At 36.7% G+C, this 12410-nt stretch overlaps 1 protein-coding gene across 1 annotated transcript in view; it reads left to right on the top strand.

Annotated features, from left to right (window-relative positions):
- LOC127564774 (acyl-coenzyme A synthetase ACSM2A, mitochondrial-like) overlaps window positions 1–12410 on the top strand; it is a 33620-nt gene that overhangs the window by 17068 nt on the left and 4142 nt on the right. Inside the window, exons 7-11 of the mRNA XM_052001524.1 lie at window positions 2172–2251; window positions 5059–5182; window positions 8982–9059; window positions 9576–9677; window positions 10794–10921. Of these exons, the coding sequence (XP_051857484.1) occupies window positions 2172–2251; window positions 5059–5182; window positions 8982–9059; window positions 9576–9677; window positions 10794–10921 (512 nt within the window). The remainder of the gene's footprint in view (window positions 1–2171; window positions 2252–5058; window positions 5183–8981; window positions 9060–9575; window positions 9678–10793; window positions 10922–12410) is intronic.

The raw sequence follows: 12410 nt of genomic DNA, 5'->3' as shown, positions 1-12410 counted from the left end.
TTTAGGAGCTGAGGACACAGCATTCTCTATTCCCAAGAAGTGACCTAGGATTCAGATGTCCCAACTCAGTCGTTGTTTCATAGGCTAGAGATGAAAGGGAAAAATAAAGGCTAACAAGTCTGACCTGTTCATTTTACATATGAGGAAACTGAGGTCCAGAGAGGCTACACCTTATCCAAAGCCAAGGGGCCAATGTAATTTTAATGCTGATCCTCCGGGGTTAGCAATATTTCTACTTCACCTCTTTCCAATTTCCTTTCCAATGGAGCATGTCATCTTTTGACAAAGGGAGTTACTAATTCACCTAGACATTTTTGGGCTAAGTTTATAAATGCTTAGGATCTTATTTGACAGGAAACAGACATTTTCCAAATGGAAGTAATGTTGAGCTAAAATGTTGAGTCAGTAAATGATGCTTGATTTTTTTTCCTTGAGATTTATTTGCAGACAAAATCATTGCCTCCCAGAAGTCCTTGCATTCCAGAGGGTCCTAAATGAAGAGTCCCCTCTCTTCTGGGAGTGCAATTTATTTTCATTTTCTGAAATGCTTTCTTGGTGGAGGGAAGGATGGAAAGGAAAATGAATGCCACAGTTCACACAACTTTCTCCTTGAGATTGACAAAATGAATTTCTCTAGTCTTTTCTATAGTCACTGGAGCCAGATGGTTGCAAAGGGGAAAGTAAGGCAGGTTACCTTGCACAGCCTTCCATCCTTCAAGTCCAATTCATTTACATGTCACAGCATCCCCTCCCAGATATCATGACCCTCTTTGAAAATAAAGGACCAATAACAAGAACATATTTTGAGTATATACTAAGCATATAAGGTTTGACATGTTACTATGGGATTGATGCCCTTAAAATTCCTATAAGGGGGGCAGCTAGATGGTGTACCATAGAGCACCAGCCCTAAAGTCCAGCTGAGTTCAAATCTGATCTCAGGCACTTAATACTTCCTAGCTATGTGACCCTGGGCAAGTCACTTAAACCCCAATTGCCTCAAGGGGAAAAAACAACAACAACAAAAAAGTCCTGCATGAGTTCCCTCCTCTGGTTTACATAAGTAGGAACTGACTGGGAAACACATTTTTTTCTGAGGAAGGAGGAAGTTATTTTTTTGATCACTATAGCCAACCTGACACAGAGGAGAAGGAAATGGCCTCATCTATTTATATTGGACAAAGGCTTCTAGGAAAATTTCTCTGTCCTGAGAGAGATAGAATGAGTGCAGAAAACTATCTTATTTGGTGTCTTAAGAACTGGGTTCAAAATCTGCCATTACTACCTATGAAATGTAGGACAAACCATTTAACTTTTGTGAGCCTCAGTTTTTTTTCCTTTGTAAAAAGAAGGAAATTAATCTTGATGACTCCGAGGTCCCTTCTAGCTCTAAATAAATAAGTGATATTTTTCTCTCTTCTACCCCCAGTCCCTGAGACTATAAGAAATTATTATTCTACTACAAGAAACTCATTTTTTTGTCTCTTGAAGGTCCTTTGGTCCAGAGTTCTCTGTTGAAATGCATATATTCACAAGATGAGTATCACTCTAAGTTATTATCAGTCACTTCATAAGTTCTATTCAGGATTCTAGTGAGGTGGCTCAATGGAGAATACCAAAAGAGAAATCTGAAAGGGGAATTAGGAGATCACCCAAGACAAATGTGTGACTTCCATGTTTGCATTGACTAGCCTTGATGAAATTTCCCTGGGTCTCTGTTTTAGTTTCTAATCTCACGAGGGAAGAGGGAGCTCCAAATAAAAGTGTGTTGTGAGTCAGGCAGAGAGGCAGCATGCTTCAATGCAAAAAGCATGAATTTGGAGTCCCAAGACTCTGCCATTTATTGAGGGACTTTAGGCAAATGAGTTCACTCCTCTGTGCCATAGTTTCTATTTCTGTAAAATAAGGGGATCAGATTAAATGATATTTATTAGTCACTTTTACTTCTAGATCTATAAAACTGTGAATCAAAGACATGGCATTGAATCTACAGTAGCAATTAAAAGAAATGTTACTCCTCATCTTGAGTTCCATATTAAAACATGGATATTGTTAGGGACTTGCTATGTATGCCCACAATATCAAAATCCACCAATACAAAGATCTAGTATTAGTTTGATAATGGACTCAAGGTTCAACATCTGAGCTGTCTCCCTGTTCTTATTCACCAGACTCTCTCCAGATATCCCATCAATGTTATGATAGCACCTCCTATGCTATATCGGATGCTGCTAAAACAAGATCTCACCAGGTAGGTAATATCATTCATTGCTTGTAGGTGGGTGATATTACTCCTAGGTCAGTAGTCTGTCCTCAGACAAGAGCATCTTTCTTAGAATGAGGGTTTCCTGCTAAAGTTCACCACTGTATGTAGCAACCATTTTTAAAATGGGATTCAATCTTGTTTTAAAGAGGCTTCTAGGGTTTGTGTTTTTTCTAATTCCCTTTGAGATATTAATAATCAGAAACAACTAGAGCTGTTACTCTGACCTGGTAACATTTGCAATTTAATAATAGTAGTTAGCATTTACATAACACTTTGAGGTTTGAAATATGCCATTTGATTCATTCAATAACCCTGGGACGTAGGTATCATCCCCATTTTTTAGATGCAGAAACTGAGGCAAGGAGAGAATAAAAAGTGACTTGTTCCAAGTGCCTAAGGTTAGATTTGAACTCAGCTCTTCCTGCCTCTAAATATTCTACCCGTTGTATGATCTAACCATGGCCTTCCTAAAGGAAAAGGAGCTGACCAATGACAGAGTTTTAGGCTACTAAGTAGTCTAGTAAAGGAAATTCTAGTGGCAAGGAGAGAAGCTGGGTGCCTTTTATGTCCCAATAGCCAGCCAGTGAGAAGCCAAGGACTTCGGTTCAAATCCCACTTCTGCTGCTTCCTACTATAGTGATTTAAAGTCACTTAATCTCTCTCAGCCTCATTTTATTCATTCTAAATTGAAGGGTAGAATGAGATGAAACTTCTAAAATCCCTTCTAACTCTAAATTCATAATCCTGAATTATGGTGGTGATGATGACAATGATAATGATAAGCATTTGTATAGGGCTTAAAGGTTAGCAAAGAACTTTGTAAATATGAATCTATTTGATACTCAGAACAACCTTAGAGAAAGAGAGAAATAGTACTGGTTCTGATTGTGTGTGTGTGTGTGTGTGTGTGTGTGTGTGTGTGTATACCCTAGTGTCTTTCAGGAGGCAATGCTGGACTTGGAGTCAAGAAGCCTGAATTCTTATTATCTGTCTGACTTGAACAGTTCATTTAAATTATCTCAGTCTCAGTTTTTCATCTGTAAAATGGGAATAATAATAGCAACTAGTTCACAAGGTTGCTCTGAGTATCAAATAAGATAGCATTTGCAAAGATTTTGCCAACCTTAAAGCTCTATACAAATGCTTATCATTATAATTGTCATCATCACGATCGTCCTCCTCATCACCATCATTGTCATCATTTTCAGTGGATCATAGATTTATAGTTAGAGGGGACATTAGAACTCTCATATTATCCAATCTGCTTACTTCAGAGATGAATAAAATGAGGGTTAGATTAAGTAATTTTAAATCACTATAGCACTAAACGGCAGAAGTGGAATTTGAACTGGCTTCGCATTGGGACATGAAGGGCTTCCAACTTCTCTCCCTGCTACAGAGAATTTTCTTCATGAGCCTACCCAACAACCTAAAACTCTGCAATTGATCAGCTCCTTTTCCTTTAAGCTAAGGCCATGGTTAAACCATACAATAGATAGAGTACGTGGAGGTAGAAAAAACCTGAGTTCAAATCCAACTCAGACACTAGCTGTGTGGCCCTAGGCAAGTTATTTATCTCCTTCTAGCCTCAATTTATTCATCTGTAAAATGGAAGGTGATCATAGCAGCTACATCCCAGAGTTGTTGAATGGATCAAGTGACATAATATTTATAAAGTGCTTTGCAAACCTCAAAGTGCTATGTAAATGCTAACTATTATTAATTGCAACTATTACCAGGTCAGAATGATAGTTCAAGCTGTTTCTGGTTATCAACACATCAAGATGAATTAGAAAGAATTAAAATAGTACAAGAAAGTTTTGATGGAAAAGCAGAAACACAGGGGTTTTGCCTTAGGAAAGAAGGAAGGTTAAAGAGGTAGAATGAACCTCTATGATCATCTAGTCTAACTTTCTAGTTATATAAATGGGGAAACTGAGGTTCAAAGAGACTTTTCCAAAGTCACATAGGTAATAAACACAAAAGTTGGAATTTTAATTGAGACCCTCTATTTCTATGTAGTCTATGAGACTACATAGTATCCTGGGATACTATGTAGAAAAGAGATGTTAGGAGTATGAAGGCCCTAGAAACCTTGGAATAAGGGACAGAAGGGAAAGAAAAAGCACAGGAGGAATGTAGAGTTGATCCCAAATACAAACTATTTGTTTTGTTTTCTGAAGCAAATTCCATCTCTTTATCCCAAGCTTTTCTATGGCTACCCCCTGACATACAAAAGTTTGCACCAGCTATGTCAGTGTTCTATCCTCCAGAGTTCTAGCACCCTTATACCCTACTCCACCCACCTTCATTATTCCTTATGAGAAATCAGGGAACTGAAAGTGGAAGAAGAAGAAAGTGGGAAAAGTTCCCGGAGTCACACAGTAAATAAATCACACTAGAAATGGAGATCAATTCCTCAGACTCCTATTCCAGAGTCATTTTTATAATCCAATGAACTATTGACCGTCAAAGACAGAAAGGAATAATATAAAAGATCCCCTAGACAACTAGTCCAGACATTGCACTTTTAAATGCCACACATTCAAACATTTCTTGATCCCAATGCAGTGAAAACCACATTTCCAAAGACCAAGTTTCTCACTAGTCTAATACCTCTGATCCACCTTGTCTGGGGAATCATGTAGCTTTACTTATATTCTGTCCAGTTCCAGTATAGTCCCTGAGACAGAAACTTGTTTCTTTTGGGACTCGGGACTCGGGACAATTTTGTTCCCTAAAAGAGTTTCCCATAGAGCTCAAAATAATTGTTTCTTTACTTTTTTGTTCAGTTACAAGTTCCAAAGTCTTCACTCCTGCGTCAGCTCTGGAGAGACCCTCCTCCCTGAAACCCTGCAAAAGTGGGAGATGCAGACTGGACTGAATATCAAAGAAATCTATGGACAGACAGAAACTGTATGTGTTCTCACCTTTAGCTTCAGAAAGCATAACCTAAGAGTAGTTTTTAAAACTTGTTTCCAGAATTTCTAGAAGGGAAAATAAATGTGTTTACATTTTCTCAAATTATAAATCATCAGATATTCCTACCTAAGAGACATTTCTGAACCAAATCAGGCAATTAGTTTAAAAGCCAGTCAGGATGAAGATGAAATAGCAATGTTTTTTTTTTCCCTTTTTTGCCCATTTTGTCAATGATACCTTTGCCCAGCCTCTTTCTTCCCTGCTTACTTCTTTTTGCAGCTTCTCTCTGTCCCTTATTCACTGCTAGATTTGACTGACCACAGATACTTAGCTGTCAGTAACTTTGTGACAGTGTCATCAATGTGCAGCTCTTTGTGATATGTCTAAGGTTTTCAGCAACACAATCCTTTCTAGAATAGACACAACAAAGAGAGATATAAACTGATGTGTAGAAAAAGCTACCCAAGTAGCTGAATGTCCAGACCAGAAATGATCTGCTACAATAAGGTCTCACTTGGCTCCTTTAGCATCCCTCCTAACAAAGCTGGCTTTAGAGTCAAGGGTCTGTACTATAAGGATCAATAAAAGAATACTAGCTTGCTTTCATTCTAATTTCCAATAAGCAGTCTCAGACTAGGACTGCTGACACCTTCTTACTCTCATAGATCAATTATCTCCTTGATTTTTTTCTCTTCCACGTAATAATTTCCCCCCCTTTCTGTGCATGAACTGCACTGATTATTAACCTCCCATTTGCTGAATGTCTAAAGACATTTGAAAAGGAACTACAGATTGAAATATAGAATGGCAAGGGTAGAAAGGACTATGGGAAACATGAGTAAGCTTCAAAAGTTCACATAGCAGCATTATCAAGCACACCATCCTCATATCTCCCAATATGGCAACAAGCAATGTCACCTGAACTTTGAATGTCTGATGTTACAGATGGGAGGAGTGAGTGACTGCCAATATGCGGGGAGGATTTGAGAATGTATCGAAAGGTCTACTTCAGTCTCTGAAATTTCACTATTATCAGTCCATTCAGGGGAATCTTGAATATGCCGTGGTCTTACAAAATCTCCTACTAAAATCCAGATATCCCTTCTAATTTTAATGTACTTATTTATTCATTCATTTATTTTCAGTATTTTTTAAAATTTTGAGTTCCAAATTCTTTCCCTATCTCCAACTCTTCCCTTAATGATTGAGAAAACAAATTATATTAACTATACATATTAAATCAAGGAAAACATATAACCATATTAATCACATGAGAGAGAAGCTTTCACAGCATGAGTTATATGTAAATAAATTTAACATGATTGCACATGTGTAACTTAGATCAGATAGTTTCCCAAGAAGGAAGAAAAATTTAAAACTCAAAATCTTATTTTAAAATGAATATTGAAAGCTATTTTTAAATGTAATTGAAGGAAAAATAAAATACTATTTACTAAGGAAAAAAGAAAAATAAACTGCTCCACCTGATACCTATCAGATTGGCTAATATGACAGAAAAGAAAAAATTATAAATGTTGGAAGAGATGTGGGACCCTAATGCACTGCTGGTGGAGTTGTGAACTGATCCAATCATTCTAGAGAGCAATTTGAAACCATGCCCAAAGGGTTATCAAGCTGTGACCTAGCAATACCACTGCTAGGTTTGTATTTCAAAGAGATTATTTGAATATTGCATCAGACACTTGTCAAACTATGTAATTTTGGACAAGTTCCAATATCTTTGGGTCTCAGTTTCTCTTTTGTAAAATGAAGACTTGGATTTGAAAGTCTCTAAAGTTCCTTTCACTCTAGATCCATGATTCTAGTTCATCTTCAGCCTAACGGAACTAAGTATTCATTATTTCCTGAGCCAATCCAGCATTTCTCTTCATCTGGGTCTATGTTCCATCTGTTTCTTGTACCTGCAGTGCCTTCTCCTGTCCATCACTGCCAGCTGAATTGCTATTTATTTCAAGATTCAACTCAATGAGCAACTCTTCAATGAAAGTTCCCCTGTTATGTTCTGGTCAATTTCTCTCAAACAAAAACTATTCTTCTCTCTCTGAATTTCCATAGTATTTTGTATTTCTTATGCATTTTCACATTCTATCTGATTATTTCTGCATCCTTCTTCTCTCCCTCACTTACCTCCTATTTGATTTTGAAGTGTGTGTGTGTGTTTATGAAATAGACAGACAGAGAGATGGACATAGAGAGACAGAGAGAAAAAAGAAGGAAGTAGAAAGGAAGGAAATCAGGAAGGAAGGAAAGAAAGAAAGGAGGGAGGGAGGGAAGAAGAAAGAAAAAAGGAAGGAAATAGGGAGGAAAGGAAGAAAAAGGAAAGAAGGACTAAAGGAAAAAGGAAGGAGGAGAGAGATAAAGGAAGGAGGAGGAAGGGAAGAGAGAGAGGGAAAGAAAGGAGAAAAGGAAATAAGTGAAAAAGTGAGCAAGGCCTATCTTCCAAGCACCATGCTAAGCACTGGAAATACAAATACAAGCAAAAAGGTCCATACTTAAGGAATTTACCTTCTAATGGGAGAAATAATACCTAACAGAGACCTAGTAAGCAACAAAGGGTGTAAGGTTGAAACCAGGAGATGGAGAAGTTTGGAAACTATGGAAAAGCGCCAAGGGTAAAGTTAGAACCTCATAATATGGTGCTCAGAGTCAGAGGCTACATCCTGGGCTGTTGTTATTGTTGTTTTAATCTTCCCCCCACTGCTGTCTAGAGAATAGTGTTTTGTCTATAAAAGACTCCGAGTAAGTAATTATTCACATTTTATAGAATGATATAGTTACAAGTCACTTTACATATATAAGGAGCTCTCATTTGGTCCTACATGTGAGGCAAATAATTCACATATTATTAACAGAAACAGAAAGAGGGTCAAACATATTAAGAATAGAGCACTGGCTTCAGAATCAGAGAATTTGGTTCCAATTCTGTCTCTGACACTTACTACCTGTATGAACATGAATAAATTAATTAACTAACATAACTTATCTATCAAATTAAGGGATTGGACTTAGCTGTCAATAAGACCCCAGAGTGTATCAATGAATAATAATGATAATAACAATATTGCATTTAAGGTTTCTGAATAACTTTACAAATGTTTCATTTGATCTTAATAACAACCCTGGGAAGTAGATGCTATTATTTCCCCCATTTTACTGTTGAGAAACTTGAGGCAGAGGTTAAATGACTTATCCAGGATCACATAGCTAATAAATGTCTGAGCTGGCTTTGTCTTTCTCCAGGGCTCTGTCCTTTGTCACCTACTCTACAGCTCTGTGATATCTAGCCATTTTTCAGAAAGGAATCCTGAGAAATAGAAAAACAAAATGATATGAGCTAGCAATAATAAATGGCAGAGTCAGGACTAAAACCCAACTCTTTTGACTGCAAGCCCAAGGTTCATTCTCCCTCACTATGTTGAGTCATTTTTTTTTTAAATTGATCTAAATCAATCTTGAATTCTTTTTTTTTAATCCTGAATTCTTAAACAGGGTTAATTCTTTGTGTTCATTTCTAGCTTGAGCTCTGGCTGAAAACCAGACTTGAAGTGAATGGAACAATACTGGACAGTTGAGGAAAGTGGGGTTGAGGGTAGAGTAATAACAAGAGTAAGGGAAGAAGAGCATTGGAAATGAAGTAAAAACAGACTTTACCAATTTCACAGATGTGGCTAGAGCAGAAAAGAGTCTCTTTTGCTGGACTGTCCATTGTAGCAAGATCACCCCCTGTATGGCTCCTATATTTTACTGACCCATTTCACTATGCTTTTTACAGGGAATTCTTTGCAGGTCCAACATAAAGGAAAGCAAACCTGGCTTCATGGGAAAGGCAGTATCCACTTACGATGTCCAGGTTTGTCAACCATTTTGTCCTTGGGTCCAATTTCATTATTGAGGGTTTTATTTTCATAGATTCTTCTCATATTTAGAACAAACTATTAAGAGATTAGCTTCTTATGATCAGTTTTCTACAAGAAAGATGATGTAGGGATCTGTTTTTAAAGCATTTATTCATTTTTAACTATACTCAATAACTTTAGTGGTCAGGAAGTTTTTCCATCCATCTTACCTGTACCAGAAAGTATAAAGGAAAGGAAAGAAATCAGAAGAAATGGCAAGACCAGTGAGTGGCTTCCTACATACCACTGAAGTAGCTGAAAAAGCTCATATAGAATTTTGCCCTATCTATATAGTCACTTATCACTCAACTGTTTTTTAATCCATTAGGAAAAAGTTTATAAAGGTTTGAATTGGAAAGGTTTGATCCCAGTCTGACAATGTAGCTGAGAAAACAATTTAGTCATTTTCCAAAACATTATTGTTTTGTGTGACACTCACTTACGTTCATTTTATGGACTTCTTTTTCCAGATAATTGATGATAATGGTACTGTCCTACCTCCTGACACAAAAGGAGAAATTGGTGTCAGAATCAAACCCATCAAGCCTATTGGCTTCTTCTCCGGTTATGTGGTAAAGCATCCTTTCTCTACTTTCCCTGTCTCTTTGGGGGTCATACAAGGATAGGGAAATGTATGAAGATATCATGGTTTCCTAAGACCAACAGGTAAGAAAAATGGATAATGGACTAGTTTCCCCTTGGACAGCAGATTCAAGGTCTAGGTGACCTAAGTAGATAACTAATCTATCTTCACTGACCTTCAAGAAATTTCAAGAAAGAAATGCAGAATACTTAGGACAAAATAGGAATTCTCAAGGATTAACACTTGCTTCTGTTGTCCATTACACCTATAAGGACTCTCTCTGTTGGATCAAAACTCAGTAATCCTCAGAGGCTTTTCATCTTCCAAACCAGTTCACAGTATTTGTCCCTTTCTAACTTATCAATGGTTCCAAAGTGTCAATGCTAGTAATGAAAGTTTAACAACTGACTCCTTCAAGCCCAACTGGCTCCAGCATTCTCCTTTTAGTGACAAACTGCCCCTCAGATAAATGACATTGTGCCAAGCAAATATTAATAGTATCAGATCAAGGAGGATGCTGACAGTTTGGAGAATGGAAGGAAATAATTACGGAAACTTTTTTTGGAGAGCATAAGCACTGAGGTGAAAATTCACACTATAAATCCATGACCCAGAATATATAAGCTCCTCAAGGATAGGACTATTCAATTTTTGTCATTGTATTTCCAGTGCCTTACATGATTCCTAGTGTATAGTAAATGCTTAATTAATACTTCTTAATGGCCTAATTGATGAAGTTGAGTCCAATTATTTCATCTTTGCCTTTGTATCCTTACTGTCTGGCACATAGTACCTACTTTAATAAATACTTCTTGATTAACTAATTAATTGGTTAAAGACAAATACTGACTTTCTTTTTTATCCTTTTCTCCCCTCATTGTCTAATAGGGTCAGTACCTTATACATATTAGGTGCTTAATAAATACTTATGGATTGATTGAATGAATGATTCACACAGGTCTGTGTTATAGAATATTTGGAATTCCTGAGGCTTTACCCCATTTCAATCCATTGATTTGAAGGGAGGGAAAATTACATTCAGTCTGTGCCAGTCAAACTTGGCTAACCTTTCCACACTAACCTTTCTACAAAATATGATCACTAGGATAATGCTGAGAAAACAGCCGCCAATATTACAAAGAACTTTTGGCGCACGGGGGACATTGGAATCATGGACAAAGATGGGAATTTCCAGTTTATCGGGAGAGCTGATGACGTCATAAACTCAAGGGGGTGAGGTTTGGTCCTGGCAAATGGAGGAAAAGAGATTTGGGTTTTTAGGATGTGATTGAATCAGATAGTACTTCAAGAAACCTGAGTTTGAATGCAAAGAAATCTTAAGATAAAAGTGCCCCATTATAGCCTATTTTTTGTTTTCTAATCATTAACTTCTGAATCTTTTGCAACCTTAGGGACTCAGGTGGTTTTTTAAATATACTAGTGGATAGATTAAAGCAATTAACCTAGAATGCTGTATAATCCAGTGGACTTTAGAGTGTCTATGCAGTCCAATCACTCGTTTTACAAAGGAAATCCAATATAAAAAAGATTAAAAGATTTTATTCACATTGATAATGGAGATGGGAAATAAAGTAGTCTTTTTTGACACTAGCTCTCTGATATGTTCATACAGAGATTAAGGTAACTTTTTAAAAAATTATACTTTTGGGGCAGCTAGGTGGTGGAGTGTATAGAGCACCAGCTCTGAAATCAGGAGGACCTGAGTTCAAATTTGACCTCAGACACTTAACACTTTCTAGCTTTGTGACTCTGGGCAAGTCACTTAACCCCAATTGCCTCAGCAAAAAAAGAAAAATAATAATAATCATTCTTTTCATTTGCAACGAGAAGGGAATGTGAAAATCTTAAAGACCAAAAGATGGAAGCTTAGGTTTTTTCTTTTAACAGTATTTTTTTTCTATTACATGTAAATATAGTTTTCAACATTTATTTTCTAAAGTTTGACTTCCAAATTTTTTCTCCTTCCCTCATTTCCCTTTCCCCTTCCCCAACCCAGGAAGCCATCTGAAAATTCTCTCAAAAGTGAAAATAGTATATTTTGGTCTACATTCAGTCCCCATAGTTCTTTCTCTGGATGTGGATGGTATTTTCTATCACAAGTCTATTGGAATTATTTTGAATTACTATATAGTTATATATAGTAATAATACTATATATTTATATAGTTAAGAAGAGCTAAGTCTATCTTAGTTGATCATCACACATTGTTGCTCTACTGTTCTCCTGCTTCTGTTCAATTCATTCAGCATCAGTTTATCTAAATCTTTCCAGGTTTTTCTGAAATCTGCCAGCTCATCATTTTTATAGCACAATATTATTCCATTACATTCATATACTACGTTACATTCATATACTACAACTTATTCAGCCATTTCCCAATTGATAGGTATTTTCTCAACTTCCAATTTCTTGGCAGCACAAAAAGATATGCTACAAAATTTTTGCACATGTGGGTTCTTATCCTTTTTTACAAAAGCTCTAAGTTTAAGACCTCTAACACACACTGGCTGTTGATCTTAATCAGTCACTTAATCCCTCTCTGTCCCATGTAATTCTTTATAATTACAAATTGCAGAATAGTTGTTGGTCTGTATTAGTAGAAATAGTTTCATCACTGGGACCTCACAACACTGGCAAAATTATAAGCTCTATCTGATGATGTTGTTCTGGAGCATAGCAATAGAGACAACGTTCTCACTTC

This window comes from Antechinus flavipes, chromosome 1 (assembly GCF_016432865.1).
Source record: "Antechinus flavipes isolate AdamAnt ecotype Samford, QLD, Australia chromosome 1, AdamAnt_v2, whole genome shotgun sequence".
Lineage (NCBI taxonomy): Eukaryota > Metazoa > Chordata > Mammalia > Dasyuromorphia > Dasyuridae > Antechinus > Antechinus flavipes.
Note: the sequence above shows the minus strand (reverse complement) of the source record. Positions and strands in the feature narration are given on the sequence as shown.